Source organism: Rhinatrema bivittatum, chromosome 14 (assembly GCF_901001135.1).
Source record: "Rhinatrema bivittatum chromosome 14, aRhiBiv1.1, whole genome shotgun sequence".
In the NCBI taxonomy this organism is placed as follows: Eukaryota; Metazoa; Chordata; class Amphibia; order Gymnophiona; family Rhinatrematidae; genus Rhinatrema; species Rhinatrema bivittatum.
Genome location: NC_042628.1, coordinates 13601155 through 13620180, shown reverse-complemented (window position 1 = coordinate 13620180; position 19026 = coordinate 13601155). Strand labels below are relative to the sequence as shown.

The following is a 19026-nucleotide window of genomic DNA, read 5'->3' as shown; positions in this document are numbered from 1 at the left end:
CAACTTCCCTTGCTGGTCTTCAGGACTTGAGGCAAATAAATTCTTCACTACCTCTGACAACAGGGCTCCTACTCACTGAGAGTTGGAGAAACTCCAGCAGTACCAGGGAGGAGCTCAGAGCTGTAGTGGTTGCACCTACAGAAACGGTGAGTTCTAGCAACTTTGCACCAATACCTCTTGCTGATCACCATGAGGTCTAAACAGTCACTGCCAATAAAGCAGCCTACTGTACCACAGCTGTGTCCTCCACGATTGAGGAACACGTGTGCCTGCATGCCAAGGCACTCTGCTATAAGACTGAAGGAATCTTAACATCCCAACTGTCCTGGAGTGCAAACGCCACACCAATGACAACACCTGGGGGCCAGCTCCAAGTAGAATGAGTGGCTTTGCACCACAGGAATCTTCCACTCCATAAAATGGTTAAGGTATTTGATCCGAAGCAGCTACCTCCTGTCAAGAAAGGGGTCCATGGAGCCCAACACTAGCTTCTTCATTTAGAGGGAGACAGCCCCACAGGGATCCCTCATGCAGAGAATTCTTCCACCATCTTGCTCAAGCTGCCATAAGTAGAGGGGAGTGGGACGAGGTGCAAGGAAAATGGGGCCTTTCCTGACTTACGAGAGAGAAAAATCAAAATCTTGCATTGGCTTATGATGCCAAGAATCTGAAGTGGCTTTGCTCCAGGAGCGGGTCTGTAGTCATGCTAAGTCTTCAGGGATCTTACCCGGAGTCTTCTGCAGGGCTTTCATCATACAGGCATGGTACTGCTACACCCTTGTGGGACATCCAACCACAACTGGGAACACATCCATTCAGTAGCTCGGATGAAGAAAGATTGAGTAGATCTTGCATTTGCATGAATGCGTGGGAATTCTCAGATGCTCAGTAAGACTTACTGAGCTAAGATCTGGGTCCGTGTCTGTACCCAATGAAGTCACCTACACATTACAGCTGAATCATGCCTGCTTGTCAACAGCACAGCAAGTGACTACTAAAATTGAGGGGCGGCATGTCACTGGAGTAAACAAAATAAGGAAAAACTATTTAAGATCACTTTATGCATTGCATGAGGAGGATATGCTGTATAAGGCATGCAACCCTCTGAACATCCAAAAAGAAGTTTTCAATTTAAGATCTCTGGCAATGTGTTATGGCTACCTAATTAAAAAACAAACATACAAACTAAACTTTTTAAAAGGTTTAGTTATGTAAAGAAGGTTATTTAAAAGATTTAAAAAAATGCATCTCTATTCTTCCATTCAAAGCATTATCAATATTTCACAAGCTAACATACATCAGCTAAAGCAAGTTTGCTTACTGTAAATGGCATTTTCTGTAGATAGGAGGAATTAGCCATGACCTGTGGGCGGTGCCCTCTGGCGGCAATGGACAGAACTGTCTCTCCAAGCTATTAAAACTTTTAGTTCTATAAAGGCATATGCAGGAGTTCCTGCATGGGTATAGTCATTGCAGGAACTCCTGCATATGCCTTTATAGAAGCATTAGGGTAAATTCTGAGTCTACTATCAAAGAAGGAGTACGGGCATCTTATAGCTAATTCATCATGCTACCTACTGAAAACAGTTTAGAATAAGCAAACTTACTTTTTTCCCCCGTCGATAAGGAGGGCTGAATTAGCCATGATCTGTGGGAAGTCCCAAGCTAAGGGTTGCAGTGCAGCATGTCTTTTTCCGCAACTAGGACTCCACTGAGGACAGCAGACTACATAGATTCCATATGCTGGAAAACAGTGTCCCCCGCTGTGCTGTCCATAGACGCTACACCATCCAGACAGAAGTGGGAAGTTAAAGTGGATACAGAGGACCAGGTGACAGCTTTACAGATAACCCTGATGGGAATGTCCTTCAGGTGTACTATGGACGTTTCTGTGGCTTGAGGAGTAGCTGCATCAAATTGATGTTTTCCTAGCAGAGAGGAGTACTTCTTGAATAAACTCCGATAGGGATAATGGTGCTAGGACCGTGCTTAACATCCAAGCTGTCATGTGAAGTGACTTCAGCAAGGAGTGTAGCAGACCGCCTCTTCCTGAGTCAGTAGGGCAAGTCTGTCTCAGAGGCTGAAGGGAGATCTGATGGGCAACTCAACTAGAGAAGTAAACCATGGTTGTCTGGGCCGGGACTATTTGTATCTTAGCCTGGTTCCAGATAACCTTCTGGATAGAACACACTGAGTGGTATCGGTGGAAAAAAGTGTACACTACACCCTCTCCCCAGGGCAGGAGGAACACATCTGGAGCTTCCTACCGTCGGCTGGGATGTATGGAGCAGAAACTGTCAAGCTTTGTGTTGGTCTCTGTCAGGAAGAGGTCTAGCCACGGTCTTTCCCAGTCCTGGAAAAAAAAAAAAACAAAAAAAAAAACTACCTACTGTGGTTTGGTCTATCGACCATTCATGGGGTAGAACATTCTGCTGAGTGTCTGTCACTGTGTTGTCCACCCTGGGAAGTATGTCACCTGTAACGAGGCATCTTGTTTTCTCAGTGCCAGATGTAAAGGGCAAAAGCTTCAAGACTCGTGTCCTCCCCGCTTCTTTACACAGAACATTGCTACTTGACAGCATGATCCAGACAGTTTTCCCATGGAGGATGTGGCTGAAGGCTTGCAGGGCATGACAGAAAGCCTGCAGTTCCAACAGTTTTATATGCAATGTTCTTCTGAGCTGACCAAAACCCCCGAGTTTTGTGAAGTCCAGTGTGAACTTCGCAACCTATGGTGGAAGCATCTGTATTCAAGAGCATCTGATGAGGGGTGGGGTGTAGAGGAGCGCCGGTCTTGTACTGGTGTGGGCGAAGCCACTAACATTTTCTTGCACTCTCTCGGCAGGTCATTATCTTAGACCTCAACGGGCTGGAGAAGTTGGTTCCCTTGCGTTCGGAGACACCATTTCAGTACACAAGCACGCTAAAGGCACAATATGGATAGCCGCCACTAGGTGACTCAGCTTGAGCAGGTGGCGGGCAGTGGTGTGGAGTGATATCAGCAATAAGGTGGCTAATCTGTCTGAGGGAAGAAACGCTCTCACTTGCATAGTGTACGAGTGCCCCAATGAATTGCCGGTGCTGCGTGGAGGACCAAAACTGACTTCTTGTAATTGATAAGGAGGCCCAGAGATTAGGGATGGCCAATGGTGGCTTGGCTATGATTGCAGAGGATATTCTGTGATGGTGCCACTAGGTCGTCCAGTATGAGAATACCTGAATCCCCCGACATCTGAGGTGTGCAGAAACACTACCAGGCACTTTGTGAAAACTCTCAGGACAGAGGAGAGACCAAATTGGCTGTATTAGCAGTTGGCCAACTTGAAGCAGAGGAAGCCCCAGTAAGCAGGTTTATGGGGATATGAACATAGGCATTTTTCAAGTCTAGCGAACACATTCAGTCATCGAGCTGGAGAAGGGGAGAATTGTCCCCAGGGACAGCATTCGGAATTTCTCCCAGCGAACATACTGATTGAGCTTGTGAAGATTCAGTATGGTCGCAGTTGCCCCAACTTTTTCAGCAGAGAAGTATTGGGAACAGAACCCCTTGTTGAGAAAAGTGTGGGACACTTCCTGAATTGCATTCTGTTTTAGGAGTTAATGGACTTGGTAGTTAGTAGTGCCACCTGGAAGGGATTAGCCAGTGAGATTGTTATGTATTGGGTTGCTGGTTGCGCAAGAAAGTGTAGGCCATATCCATGCTCCACTATGCTCAACTCCCACTGATCAATCTCCAGGCTGAGAAGCAGCAGCATTATCCCCTCCCTGCCCCCACTCAAGAAGTCTGTTCTGGGCAGGTCAAAGATTGGGTGCCACTTTCAAATTGTTGCTGCTGTGGTGTTTTTTGTTGGCAAGGCAGAGGTGCTAACTGGTACTGCTGATAAAATTGGTATGCTTTCCTAGAGTAGGACAGTCTCTTGTAGGAGAAGTAGGTTGGCAGACTACATTTTGCTCCTTGATTTGGGACATCATTTCCCTGAACTTCTCCCCGAACAGACTGCACCCTAAGCATGGAAGGTCAACTAACTTCTACACACCCTCATATGAATGTTGTTGGGTATGCAGAAGATGTTTGGTTTGATATAAAATTTCAACTACAGCAAATTTTATCATTTTGGGGAGGGGGAAGTGAAAGGCATGCCAATAGTATACGGAGGAGAAACATGGGGACAACCTAAGAAATCGGAGAAAAGTGAAAAAGTTGCAACATCTGAGACTGGTTTTCAGCTCTCTGCTCTAGCTGCAAGTCTACACTGCCAACTCAAACCTTGTAATGGCTCGCCTTTGAACACTGCCAATACCACACTCATCCACTACAATAAATATAAGCTACAAAATCATAAAGCAGCTTAAAAAAATAAAACAAAGCTGCCATGTTGGAAAATCTAGTCCCATTTCTGCTTGCCAAGCTGATCCAGTCCTAGTTTTCTCTCATTTCAAGCATGGACCAGTAGCTCCAATATCCTTAAGAAAAAGAACTACAAGTTCATAAGGAAATGGTGTAAAACAAGGACTAGATCAACATGAGCAAAAACAAAGCCTACTAGCAACCCCTGCAATAAATAAAAATAACCCACAAATTTTGCATTGTCAACAATTCAAGGAGAAAAGCTGAGTTTGACAGTTCTTAGATGTATAAATGAACTTTCTGCTTCATTTCAATTTGTTAATGAAACTGATCAGAGAACAATTCTACATTAACAGTCCACTGAATTAACATAGAAGCCCTTACCCCTTTCTTTCCTGGGATAGCACACTCCCAGTTCATCAAATTCATTGTGCCATCTGGATTCTTTGTTGGTACTGCCACAAACCCCTAATTAAAATAGGAAAAAAACCTTAAGTCTTTAAAGTTTGTAATTATAGCTTATGCAGTAATAAGATAAGCTTTGAAATAAGACACCTTCATATTATAATCATCTCTCTACCCTGACCAACCTGTTTACTTTCTGTACAAAGAAGCCCTTTTCAATTACTTAAACCTCAATGAGCGTCCAAAACATCAACCTGGCACTGGATCCTGTTTATACAAATAGAACAGAGAAAAACTTACAAATGGATGGTCTTTTCGCCAAGCTTTTCTCTCCTGTGCCAGTCTGCTCAGGGCTATACCAGACATATTCAAAGTCCCTATGGAATGCACAATTAAATACATGGTTATTTTATATGGCAATACCCAATTTTCCCTTAAAAAAAAAAAAGCCCACCACAATACATGAACTTTCTTTTATTTCAACACACTAGGGTTTGTTTCAATTTTTTTTTTAAACTTCAAGCATGAATGATTTCTGATAAAAATAGCAGCAGACAGAGAATGTATTAGATTACCAGCAGAGGCAGAAAAACTTTGCAATCCCTGCATACTAACTCCACCTAGTGTTTCCTACTTGGGTTACAAAAGCACTTAAGCCATGCTGCTCTATTGACAAGACATTAGAAGTAGTAGATCAGGAACTGGACTACACATATGTAGCATGACCAAAACCCCTAGAGTATACTGCACATCTCTCCCCTTCCAAAAAAAAAAAAAAGTATTTACCTTGTCCTTCATTATTTGACTTTCCCAGTAATCAATGAATTATACTTATTGTTTCTTTTTTAAAAGGGTTTATGTCACAGAGAACAGATGAGCTGCACAATATTGGTCCAAAATTGGAAAATTACTATTATGCATAAAGGCATAATTACTCAATATTTTAAATTCACAATGAATTTTCATGCCTTTGCAATAACAGTTTACTCTATGTTAATAGGGATAGCTGCTCCTAACCATCAGCTACTAGTAAAGAAAACTGGGGTGCAGGGCCAACTATAAACCAGAAACTAGAGAACACACTCTAGAGATAATTTCTGACTCTGGGAGAAAAAAAAATATAAAAATGTCAACCTTCTCTTCTGAAATCTCTTAGAAGACAGAAAAAAAAGAGCTGTCTTATACTAGATGCTAGGAAGCAGAGGAAATACTGTAATATGAAAGTTTGCAATTGAAAACAAAAGATGTTGGTGAAAACAGAACACCTTCTACACTCAGTATCCTGCATACACTATTGCTACCCTTAGCTGCCTGTGTATGAAACACACTGATTATTTTTATAATACTGCCCTTTGCTGTTACTTCTGTTACTTTATAGGACCTTTTCTTGCTCAAGGAACCATCGCAAACAAACATTCTCCAAGGAGGTAAAGTATTACAGTGATCTTCTGTAGCCAAGAGCAAGGCGTGTTTTAAGAGATTTACAGCCCACATTCTACAAGGCTCTTTCCAATGCTTCTCCTTCATAGGCTGAAAAACAGCTTGATATGGTGGCCACAAAAGTCAGATAAAGGCAGGGGTAGGTAGGCACCTGGATTGTTTATTGGACTCTATATGTACGTCTACCTGAAATGGATAAATCAACTGGAGAGACTGGGTCATTTTGGTTTTTATCTGCCACCATTTACTATAGCAATGTCACAATTTGGGCTGCTCCTTATATTTCTTTTATAAAAGAGGTAGATGCATTCTCCCTCTTTCATCCTTAGAAAAGTCAAAGTTGCCCACATTTCTTAAGTTGAGATTAAAACCAGAAAGTTTCCTTCTGTGACTAACAAGTTGCTGCTGATGGATATTAGTCTGCGCTGATTTATTCTGGCAAGGAGTGGGATATGAAGCATGCTCTAGTAAGGGCCATGAGATTTTCAGAGCATATATACAATTAAAGTTCTACTGATGCAAAATCTTTAATTTAGCTCCAGACAGTGGTATTCTTAAGGAAGTTTATTGTAGCTGCAGTCATAGGGACACTCACCGAGGGCTAGCACTGAAAGCCAATTCAAGCTGCATTGACCTCCAGGCTCCAGAAATGATCCGCAGGGCTGCTTGAATGTGCTCCTGACTAGATCAGGGAAAGTGAGGTAGTGTACAGAACACCTGGTTCTGCTACCCCAGGGCATGCTGGCCAGTCTCTGCGCCAGGTTTATTCTTGTTTTAACCTCATCTTTGACGTTCTGGAGTTGCAGTTGGTAAGTTAATGTGCTGTCAAGAGTAATATCTAGATAGTTTGGTTTGGAGTCATGAAGAGTAAGTTTGCTTACCGTAAACTGTGTTTTCTGTAGATAACAGATGAATTAGCCATGCTGTCTGGGTATGACTTCCGTGCCACTAGGTGGCAGAGCTCTCTAAATATATCAGAGTCTTTCAGCCGGGTGCTCCCTCTTATATCCTCTGATTCATCTCAGGCTCCTCAGTCAGTAATAAAGCAAGTGCAGGTGATGCTGGAACTGTTTGGGGAGGCGGGTGGGTCAGCGTGGCTAATTCATCTGCTATCTATGGAAAACACTGTTTACGGTAAACAAATTTGCTCTTTTCACTTGGATAAGCAGCTGAATTAGCCTTGCTGTCTGGGAGTCCCCAGCTGAAGTATTGAGCTTTCATGAGATTGATTGTTAACTTGTTCAATACAAGGTCTTTAGGCGGACAGTTCCTATGAAGGCTGTATATGCGATTAACATGTGCTCTTCTGTAGGATAGTCTTACCCATTACTGCATCATTCACAGTTTGTTTGTCCAAACAGTAATGAGATGTGAATGTGTGCAGCGATGACTATGTTGCAGCTTTGCAAATATCAACGATGGGAACTTCATGGAGATGGGGCCATCGAGGCTGCCAGTGCACGAACTTGTTGCGCTATTGGAGTGGAAGAAAGTTTGCGAACGTTGCTGGCAGCAAAATTGAATACAGTTCGAAATCCATGAGGAAAGAGTTCATTTAGTCACTGAACGCCTTGAGCGTTCGGGTTGAAAGATAGAAAAAGTTGCTTTTTCTACAATGTGTCCTAGCCTGTTAGGCGAAGTAGTGCTCTGCTTGTAGTAGGCTAGGGCACGTTTACAGTCCAAAGTGTGGAGTTTTCGATCATTGTCATTTTTATGAGGCTTTGGATGAAAAATAGGTAAGGTTATGGTCTGGTTAATGTGAAAACTGGAAATAACTTTTGGAAAGAATTTGGGGTGAGTTCAAAGAGTCACTTTGTCATGGTAAAATTGCAAATAAGATGGATAGTGGACTAGTGCTTGCAGTTCACTTATTCTTCTTGCTGATGTTAAAGCAACTAGGAAGAGAACTTTCCATGAGAGGTATCAAAGGTGACAAGTGTCTAATGGCTCAAAGGGGGGGGGGGGGCGCCATTGGTTGTTCGATGACTGTTAATATCCCATGATACTGGTGGTTTTTGCACTGGCGTAGACATAGTACTCCTTTCATGAATCTGGATACTAGAGTGTGAAACGAAATGGGTTCTCCATTAATGTAAGTATGGTAAGCTGCAATAGCACGTAAATGAACTCTGAGTAAGGAAGTCGCCAGGCCCTCATTATAGAGTAAATGCAGGTATGAATGAAGTTGTTCAGGTGGGCAAGTGAACGGGTCTGTCTCTGTTGTGGAAGCATAGTGGAACCACTTTCTTTTGTAATTGAGTCGAGTTGAAGGTTTGAGGATACCAATATGTCCTGAAGAGCAGGAGAAATATCTAGATGCTGGTTTGCGATCTGCAGGGAGGAATGAAGAGGATGTAGGAGAGACCCGTTGTCCTGGGTTAGTAGCTGAGGGCTGTTTCCCAGAGGAATGGAATTGCATATCGATAGACTAGGTAGCTGTACCATGGATGTCTTGGCCAAGCTGGTGCTATTAAGATCAAATCGGCTTAGTCTTCGATGCATCTCTGTATTGTGCGGGAGATGAGAGGTATTGGTGGAAACACATATAGTAGGTTGTGAGACCAACTCACTAGAAAGGCATCAGACGCGATTCTTTTCGAGCTGGGGCATATTGAACAGAATGTTTCCAGCTGTGTGTTTTCTGTTGCAAAAAAGTCGATTGATGGGTGACCAATTCCTAAATAGGTGTTGAGCTACTTCTTTGTCCAACTGCCATTCGTGAGGATGAAAAATCCTGCTGAGTCTGTCTGCCCTGGAGTTTTGAATCCTAGGCAGATAAGTTGCTTGAAGAGATATTGAGCGTTGATGAGCCCATTCTAGTAATTGTACTGCTTCCTTGCAAAGGTTCCAAGAACCTGACCCTCCTTCCTTGTTTATGTAAAACATTGTGACTTGGTTGTCCGTGTGAATCATGACTATCTTTCCTCGAAGAGATTCTTCAAAAACTAAGGGCGTTTGACTGCTTTTAGTTCTAGAAGGTTGATGGGTTGAGTCCTCTCGAATGTAGACCATAAACCCTGAGTTGTCAATTGGTCTAGATGAGCTCCCCAACCCTGGGGGGAGGCATATGTGGTGAGTATTAGATGATGTCATAATGGTCTCAATGACTCCCATGTCTGCAGTGTTGACTGAGAAATCCACCACTGAAGATCTGTTTTCATACTGGTTGTCATAATGAGGCTGAATAATGGATGGAGAAATTGATTCCACTGGTTTTTCAGTCCTCATTGTAGGCAACGTATGTGGAGTCGTGTATGAGGAATTACATATATGGCAGCTGCCATGTGGCCGAGGAGAGTTAGAATATGTCAAGCAGATGTTATCGAAGTCTGAAGGAGATCTGTAGCCAGATTAGAGCGAGCCACTGCTATCGGATGGGGAAGGAAAGCTTTGTCCTGTATCGTATCGATGACAGCCCCTATGAATTGTAAAGTTTGAGTGGGCTGCAGATGTGATTTTTCGTAACTTATGAGAAGGCCTAGATTGTCTAGGCAAGAAATAGTTAGGAGATTGGTCCATAACAGGGTCTGATTGGAGGCTACTAGGAGCCAATCGTCCAGATAAGGAAATATTTGCACCCCTTGACAACGAAGATGCGCCACTGCCAAACACTTTGTGAATACTCTGGGGGCAGAGGAGAGGCCGAATGGGAGAACCTTATATTGGTAATGTTGATTATCCGCCTTAAAACATAGGTAGCACCAAGAACTAGTAGAAGAAAGGGAAGGATGGATTTGAGAGAAGTCATTTTGAATTTCTCCCAGTAAAGATGTTTGTTCAGGGAAGGAGATCCAGTATTGGACGCAGTCCTCCTGCTTTCTTGGGAATTAGGAAATATTGGGAGTAGAATCCCAAGCGGAATTGCTGGGAAGATAACCTCTGAATGCAGTTTTGTAAAAGATTCTGACTTTCTTTCAGCAGAGGTTCTTTGTGAGATGTTAGTTGTTTTTGTGGAACCCAATGTGGAAGAGTTGGGAGGGATGAGAAACGAAGATTGTAACCGTGGGCTATGATCGATAACATCCATTGATCTGATGCGATATGATTCCAGCGGGAAGAAAATTTGACAATCTGCCCCCTACTGGGGGGTGATGAGACGTGGTGACGGAATTCTTAAAAACCGGTCTGAGGTTTGGCCTGTTGAGGGTCCGCCTGCTGTCTAGGCTGTCGAGGGGTCCTTGTCCTTTGGAGAGGCACTTGAGGCTGGTATGGTTGTTGTCTCGCAGATTGGTAGGGCTGAGGCTTGTTATATGAAAATTGCTTAAATGGCCTAAAGGGGGTCTTCTATATGAACCCGAGGTAGGATATTGTCGCAAAGTGGATGGCTGATGTGGTGAAGTCAAGGAGAGGACAGAAGTCTTTTGCTCCTTAATCTTTGATACCGTTTCAGTGAATTTTTCTCTGAAAAGGTTGTCTGGACGACACAGCAAGTTTGCTAACTTGTCATGGACAACTTTTCGTATGGCGCTAGAACGAAGCCATGCGAGACTACGTGCAGCCAGAGCGTTTGCTGAACCCCTAGACGAAATATCAAATCCTTCGTAAATTGACCTGAGCAAGTGCCTTAATCCTTCCTCTATGCTGTGGTATTGAGGCGGTCAAGATGTATCTGGAACTTTCTGCTGTAAATCCGACTTAAGTGCCTGTAAATTGTCAAACAAGTACTGTGAAATATAAAATTGGTGATCCTGAATGTGTGTTTAACATTGATGAATTAAAGGATTTCCAACTTATGGTTGTTATGAGGTATTGTATTTGCATGAATACGAGGTCTTTGTGCCTTCTGCATCGCTGACTTAACGACAAACGAGTTATGGGGAAGTTTAGTGGAAGCATGAAAAGGAGAATCCTTCACTTTTATTTCAAATCTATTTTCCTGGATGTTGGCGCTGTGGACGGTGGAATCTCCCAGGATTTTTCTATCAGCTGTGTGAGATCGGAATGCTGAGGTAGGGCTATTGGCTCTGTGGGGGGCATCAAAAATCTTTAAAATGCCCATCATTTCCTGACGTAGGTCAGGTAGTTTCCTGGTTTCAACTTTTAAGAATTGGCCAACCTTCTCGATGAATTGAGAGTAAGATAAATCTTCTGGGGGTGAAGATTGTTCTGGAGGTATTTCCGCAGGGTCGGATGGGTAACCAGTAGAATCATCTGTAGAGGTATCAGTATCATATTGAATTGGAGATGAATGCGGTACTAGGTAGGCCTTATGTACTGGATTTGGTATGGTAGGGACCACTGGAGTCATTGGTAAGCTAGCCGGTTGAGGTGGAATATTCAATTTCTCAACTGATTGTAAGAACTGAGATAGAATATTGGTAATTTGGGTCATAGCTTGACTAGCTAGACCTGAAGTCGACGGAGATGGTATTGGCTCTGTACTTGGCGGAAGAGTAGATGGGATTACATCCTCTGAACCATGACCTGGATCTGGTTGAGGTTGACCAGGGCGCAATGTATCAATAGAGACTATGGACTCAGATGAGAAGGTTCTATGTGAAGGAGATGTAGGTGAAATTTCTGGTTCAGGATCTGCAATTTGCAGAGGAGACATTTCCCTTGGTCTCTTATGACCTGAATGGTATTTGTGTTTCTGTGTGAATTGCGTTGGCAATGCGCCGGTATGCGATGTACCTTGTAAAAGGCGGTACCGATGCCACAATGTCTGTGCATCGATGCGTTCACGTTTTTGATGCAGAGGCATCCTTGCGCCGCACCACCTCTCCTTGTACTTCTACGCTTTTTATTTTCTGAATCGCGACAATGCGCCGTGTGCATCGGTGATCCCACCAACGCATCTCCAGCACCGTGCCCAGTTGTTTTTGCGGGCAAGCAACGGTGGGCATTTTAACCCCACAGGGTCTGTTGAGGAGGCTCTCCTCGATGAGGGAGACCTCCTCCTTCTCTTTGGGCCCGGTGAAGACCTTACCAAGGCCTCAGATGGGGCATAGGAACCCGAAGTCCTGGCTTGAAGATCCTGTATCCTGGCGGCCCGCTGACGCTGGGGCTTGTGGGGAAATACATCCGCAGTCCTCACAGTTTACTTGGTCGTGGGAAGGACCCAGACAAGTAACAGGATGTGTGGCCATTGGTGGCAGACAATTTTGCCACAAGAGCAAAATTTGAAACCAGGACGTGGCAATTCTTCTCACAGCTATGGAATTGAAGAAATGCTGCTGTTTTTCTCACTGGTTTCGATTTTTTTTTTTTTTACTTCAGAAAGTTTCTCACAGGAGAGCAGAGCTCCGCATGCCAACTGCCGCGCGGAAAAAAACCTGACTGAGGAGCCTGAGGTGAATCAAGAGAGGATATAAGAGGGTGCACCCAGCTGAAAGACTTTGCTATACTTAGAGAGATCCGCCAGCTAGTGGCATGGAAGACATACCCTGACAGCATGGCTAATTCAGCTGCTTATCTATGTGAAAATGAGCAGTTTGCTGCAGAACTTGACATGAAATTCTTCCCTGGCTTTTAAAGTTGGTCAAATGAAACTCCAAACATTTGGACCGAAATGCCTTTTTTTTTAATAAAGTAGGCTATCAAAGAATGCAAATCTTTAGTACATGTTTGCTCAATGTCCTGAAATTCTTTGGCCTAGCAAGCCAAGCCCAAGCCATCTGTAACCACAAAAAAAAATAAATAAAAATAAACTTTATAGAAAGATCACCAATATATATTAAAAAGAACTAGAGTAAACAGATTTTAAAGGGCCTGAGCCGCCTGAATATTAGCACCCAAACCCTACGTTGAGTTAAACCCCTGGGAAACTAACTACAGACCGGTTAGCCTGATTTCAGTGCTAGTAAAAAATAGTGGAACATGTTCTAGACATCAAAATCACAGAACATATAGAAAGACATGGTTTAATGGAACAAAGTCAGCATGGCTTTACCCAAGGCAAGTCTTGCCTCACAAATCTGCTTCACTTTTTTTAAGGAGTTAATAAACACGTGGATAAAGGTGAACCGGTAGATGTAGTATACTTGGATTTTCAGAAGGCGTTTGACAAAGTTCCTCATGAGAGATTTCTAGGAAATGTAAAAAGTCATGGGATAGGTGGTGATTCCTTTCGTGGATTACAAACTGCCTAAGAGACAGGAAACAGAGAGTAGGATTAAACAGACAATTTTCTCAGTGGAAGGGAGTGGGCAGTGGAGTGCCTCAGGGATCTGTATTGGGACCTTTACTTTTCAATATATTTACAAATGATCTGGAAAGAAATAGACGAATGAGGTAATCAAATTTGCAGATGATATTAAACTACTCTGAACAATTTTATCACAAGCAGATTGTGATAAATTGCAGGAAGACCTTGTGAGACTGGAAAATTGGGCATCCAAATGGCAGATGAAATTTAATGTGGATAAGTGCAAGGTGATGCATATAGGGAAAAATAACCCATGCTATAGTTACACAATGTTAGGTTCCATATTAGGTGCTACCACCCAAGAGAGATCTAGGTGTCATAGTGGATAACACATTGAAATAGTTGGTTCAGTGTGCTGTGGCAGTCAAAAAAAAGCATGTTGGGAATTATTAGAAAGGGAATGTGAATAAAACAGAAAATGTCATAATGCCTCTGTATCGCTCCATGGTGAGACCACACCTTGAATATTGTGTACAATTCTGGTCGCCGCATCTCAAAAGATATAATTGCGATGGAGAAGGTACAGAGAAGGGTGACCAAAATAAGGGGAATGGAACAGCTCCCCTATGGAGGAAAGACTAAAGAGGTTAGGACTTTTCAGCTTTATCAGCCAAGGGGGGGATGTGATAAAGGTGTTTAAAATCATGAGAGGTCTAGAACAGGTAGATGTGAATCGGTTATTTACCCTTTCAGATAATAGAAGGACTAGGGGGCACTCCATGAAGTTAGCATGGGGCACATTTAAAACTAATCGGAGAAAGTTCTTTTTCACTCAACGCACAATTAAACTCTGGAATTTGTTGCCAGAAGATGTGGTTAGTGCAGTTAGTATAGCTGGGTTTAAAAAAGGATTGGATAAGTTCTTGGAGGAGAAGTCCATTACCTGCTATTAAGTTCACTTAGAGAATAGCCACTGCCATTAGCAATGGTAACATGGAATAGACTTAGTTTTTGGGTACTTGCCAGGTTCTTATGGCCTGCATTGGCCACTGTTGGAAATAGGATGCTGGGCTTGATGGACCCTTGGTCTGACCCTGTATGGCAACTTCTTATGTTCTTAGTGAAACCCGACTCTCGCTCCTTGAAACAGCTAAAGTTGTTAAATGTAGGAAAACACACACACCACATTCATATATTCAATGCCTGGCCCCACCCACCAGTTCCAAACCCTACTCCCTTTGAATTATTAAAAAAAAAAAGGGGGGGGGGGGAAGGGACTTGCCCTCCCAACCTATCTGGTTGACTAGCTTGAAGTTCCTGGTGGTCCAACAAGCCCCCTCTGTCTGCCAGTCCACTGCTGCCATTTTCAAAATGGCACTGGTCAGCCAAATATTCAATGTGACAATATAGGAATGCCTTTAGATTAACTGTAAGAACTATATTGGAATCCCAACATTCAAAAATACCTAATGTATCTCATAGACCAACCTGCAGTATTTTGGGCATTACTGCTCCATTATTGAACTGCTAAAGGGCCATTTTTAATCATTGGTCGTGTACTGTTCAACACTCAAAGATATATTTTTCTCTTTTTAATTATATTAAAACTTATTTTCACTACAGAAGCACGACTAGCTTTGTATCCGTTTGGACTTACTGAGATTCAGTTATGAAATGTCTATTTTAGTGCTATTTTCTGAAAATATATTAAGTGACAAGAAAGCTGTGACATAACATAAGATTTAAAATCATTTGTGCCTCAATTTTCTAAGGTCACCTTTCATATAGTAGATAGGATGGACCAAAGCATATCCCACACAATCTGTCTCCAAGACTGCTTGGGGAAATTCGTATTCAGAAAAAAAAGATACCTGGCGTAGAGCCATAGACGGAACAGAAAAATATAAAGCATGAGCTGCACATCACCACAATAAGTCAAGCCAAATCTTTTAAGGGAAGGTAAAAGTCACACCCCTCATATACACATGGCTTCATATTACTTAAATAAATGAGAGATTGTTTATGGGGGCGAGGTGTTACCTTTCCTCCTTGCTTACTAGGAATTTTTTTAAGCAAATAAACTGAACAAAAGCTATGTGTGAGAAATGCAGTCATGTCCCTGTGACATCACCGGTTACACGGCATCAGATCTCAGGAAAATAAAGACAAATCATTTATGGGATTGGGAACAGGTTTTGTGTTTTGTTTTTTTAACTTTATCATTTTAAAATATTAACATAAGCACGACATTCAGAAGGAATACTGCAAGAAACCAAATGGAAAATATATCAAAATCAATATTCCAAGTAGCAATAATTGAAACTCATTAGTCCACAATAAGGGGGAGGAACCTTATACAAGGAAAAAAAAAACCCCACACACTATGAAACTAAGTTTAGGGCTACAGGTGGCTTCAATACAATGTATTCAATCTCAGCTTTCCCAGAAGCCTAGGAGTTTTCAGTCAAAGAGGCAATCAGTTTTACTAGTTAAAAAGAGCACCCGGAAACTTGACAATACACTTACAAGGAAATTGTAGAATAGAAGCTGCTCCTAGCAGCAATATTTGAGGTCTCGTTAACAAAAATCACTTCCTTTTTTTTTTTTTTTTTGAGACGCATGAGCTACATCTAGAACTACAAAAACAAATACCTATTTGAAAAAGGTTTTAAGCAGTCGTTCTCAAAGTCAAAAGCCAAGTGAACCAGGATGCCAGAATATTACATTTCCAATAAACCAGTTAAATTAAGACCCATCAAAAGGCAGTTGGAATTGCTGTCCCTCGGCAACTTACCTCTTGACCAGAGGAAGGTAATGAATTAGAGTCAGAACTGTCAATACTTCAAATACATTTTTCAATGTACTGTATGCTGAAATGGATGAATTTCTGTGAAATTTGATCAGATGCAGGCAAAATTCACATTTGCCCTTAGCCGGCACCAAATCATTTGCCTCCAGTTTCTTGGTTTGTTCTTAGGAATTAGGATGTCAACACTAATTCAGCCGTTTCTTCAGTTCAAAGAAAATCAAACCACTGCAAAACTAGTTAGATAATAGTTTTAAGATTTGCACAGAAAGAGAAAAAAAAATGTAATGCAGCAATAGCCTCTCAAAAAGAGTCAAACATTTAAACCACCACCATCCATCTGTAATCCTTGCACAGCTTCCAAAGAAGTTTTCACAAACTGCTTGGTGGAATGCTCACCAACTCCAGCTTTGTTGCATTTGTCCAGCCACAACCAACTCCCTCAGGACCTCCACTGCACTTTCCACATGGCCACAATTTCCTAGGTCCAGTCAGGCACTCTCTCCCCGTGCTGCTGTGGACTACAATCACACCACACCAGCACAGGAAGGCTATCAACTTCTCTCTCTCTCTCTGCCAGAGCTGCTGGGGGAGACTGTACATTGAGGGACAAGATTACTATATCTCTTGGGACAACGTGCTGTCCTCCAGCTCCCCCGCTGCTAACGAGGACATCTTCAATGCATTAGAAGCCATCTCTCCGATAAAGGCACATTGGGCTGGAGGACACAGCTGGCCTGGATTCAGAAAGGAAGACCCAGACCTTGTTCTCTTGCTTTACTATTGGCAGATAAACAAACCAACTCCAACACAATCCCAATGAGCACAGCCACAACTGTGTGGCCATCTTTGATGCCTCCAAAGGGCAAGGGGGGGACAGTTCTTAGCCAGTGTATCTTAAAAATTTATCTACCTTATAAATGGCCTGTGACCGACGGCCCGCAAATGCGCAGTAGAGACCAGCTCTACCGCGCATGTGCGGGCGAGCACGTCGCTCTGAGGCAGCTTCAGAAAGAAAAAAAATGGCGGCGTCCAGTGGCAGCAGCGGCGGTACCGGCAGCGGGCGGCGACGGCGGTAGCGAGCGACGGCGGTGGCGACGGCGGTAGCGGAGCGGTAGAGAGGGAGGGAGTGACTGAGTGAGAGGGAGGGAGTGAGTGAGTGAGAGGGAGTGGGACTGAGTGAGAGGGAGGAGTGGGACTGAGTGAGAGGGAGGGAGTGGGACTGAGTGAGAGGGAGAGGGGGGACTGAGGGAGGGAGTGGGACTGGAGAGAGAGGAGTGAGTGGGACTGAGTGAGTGAGAGGGAGGGGGGAGGGAGTGACTGAGTGGGAGGGAGGGATTGAGTGAGGGGGAGGGACTGAGGGAGGGAGTGGGACTGAGGGAGAGAGAGGGAGGGAGTGGGACTGAGTGAGAGTGAGTGGGACTGAGTGAGTGAGAGGGAGGGAGAGAGGGGGGAGGGAGTGAGTGAGACTGAGTGGGAGAGAGGGACTGAGTGATAGGAGAGGGAGGGTGGGGAGGAGTGGGTGAGGGAGGGGGTGGTGAAGAGTGAGGGGAGAGAGAAAGAGGGGGAGGTGAGAGACAGAGGGATGTAGCCCGTTTTAATGGGCTTAACGGCTTGTATATAGATAAAATGAAGATTATGCATGAAAGTTGACTATTAAGAGACATGCATCTTTTTTTCAATCCATTTTTAACTTACAAGCAGCAAAGCTATAAAGCATAGTTGCTTGCCTGTAACAAGTGTTCTCCTAGAACAGCAGGATGTTAGTCCTCACTCATGGGTGACATCATCGGATGGAGTCCAGTCTGCCACTATCCACACAGGGTCCCTCTTCAGTCTTGTTACATAGAATTATGAAAAACCAATGTAGGAGAAGCCAAACTCCGCAGGGTGGTGGGCAGGTTTTGTGAGGACTAACATCCTGCTTGTCCTAGAAGAAAACCTGCTACAAGTAAGCAACTTTGCTTTCTCTTAGGACAAGCCGGATGTTAGTCCTCACACATGAGTGAATTTATAGCTACAAGCTGTTCCCGAACAAGCAAAACCAGACACCTAACCAGGTGCCAACAGGCACAACATAGGTGCTGTTGGTAACAGAGGGAAACAGCCGGAACACAAAAAAAGGGCCGTAGACAGGAAGAGTTGTGTTCTATAGCTGAAAAAGATTCCGAAGGACAGACTGGCCAAAACTGCTGTCGTGTCGGCCATACCCGTCCAAGCAGTATTGGGAGAAAGGCGTGGAGAAAACTCCACATCGCAGCCTTGTAGATCACAAGTGGGCTACCAAAGCCCTGAGAGTGAACCTTAACATAGCCTCGCCCACCTGTGCATAGCAGAAGGAAATTCAAACTGGCTGGAAGATTGTCAGTGTTTTCTTGGTAACCACAACTCCCAATCTATTCTTATCAAAAGAGATGAAGAGTTACATAGACTGCCTCTGGCCTGCTGTCTGCTTGAGGTAGAAAGCTAAGGCCCTCTTGCAATCCAAGCTGTGCAGAGTCTGTTTGCCCTGGTGTGAGTGAGGCCTGGGAAAAAAGGTAGGTAGAATGAAGCAACTTAAGCAGTATAGTGCTGTGTTGGTAATACTGCTCTCAATAGTTCATAAGCATATCTTTCTCTTGGGTGAACTGCCGACCATAGCAAATGATGCTCCTTCTCTTGACTTCTTCAAAGAAGTGGAAAAATGGAGACTTTGGATTAAGGTGTTTGTCATCATCAGAAGTTGGGTCATGCATGGAAATAAAACACTGATGATTTGCATCAATGTTTCTGCTATTGATTTCTGCTTTGTCGATTTTTTCTTAATCTATTTTGTACCAACAGCTTATATGGTTCATGCGTCGATGTAGTGTCTTTTTTTTTTTTTTTTTTAAGTGCATAGACAGTTTAAACTTTAAGGATGTTGACACAGAATGCATCAGATGCAATAATGATGGATGC

At 43.3% G+C, this 19026-nt stretch overlaps 1 protein-coding gene across 2 annotated transcripts in view; it reads right to left on the bottom strand.

Moving 5' to 3' along the window:
* Positions 1-19026, bottom strand: part of UBE2I (ubiquitin conjugating enzyme E2 I) — a 50525-nt gene that overhangs the window by 15325 nt on the left and 16174 nt on the right. For both annotated transcript variants that reach the window (XM_029576668.1, XM_029576669.1), the window contains exons 2-3: positions 5054-5130; positions 4733-4816 (exon numbers count right to left, since the gene is read on the bottom strand). In XM_029576668.1, the coding sequence (XP_029432528.1) occupies positions 4733-4816; positions 5054-5119 (150 nt within the window). In that variant the 5' untranslated portion in view covers positions 5120-5130. The remainder of the gene's footprint in view (positions 1-4732; positions 4817-5053; positions 5131-19026) is intronic.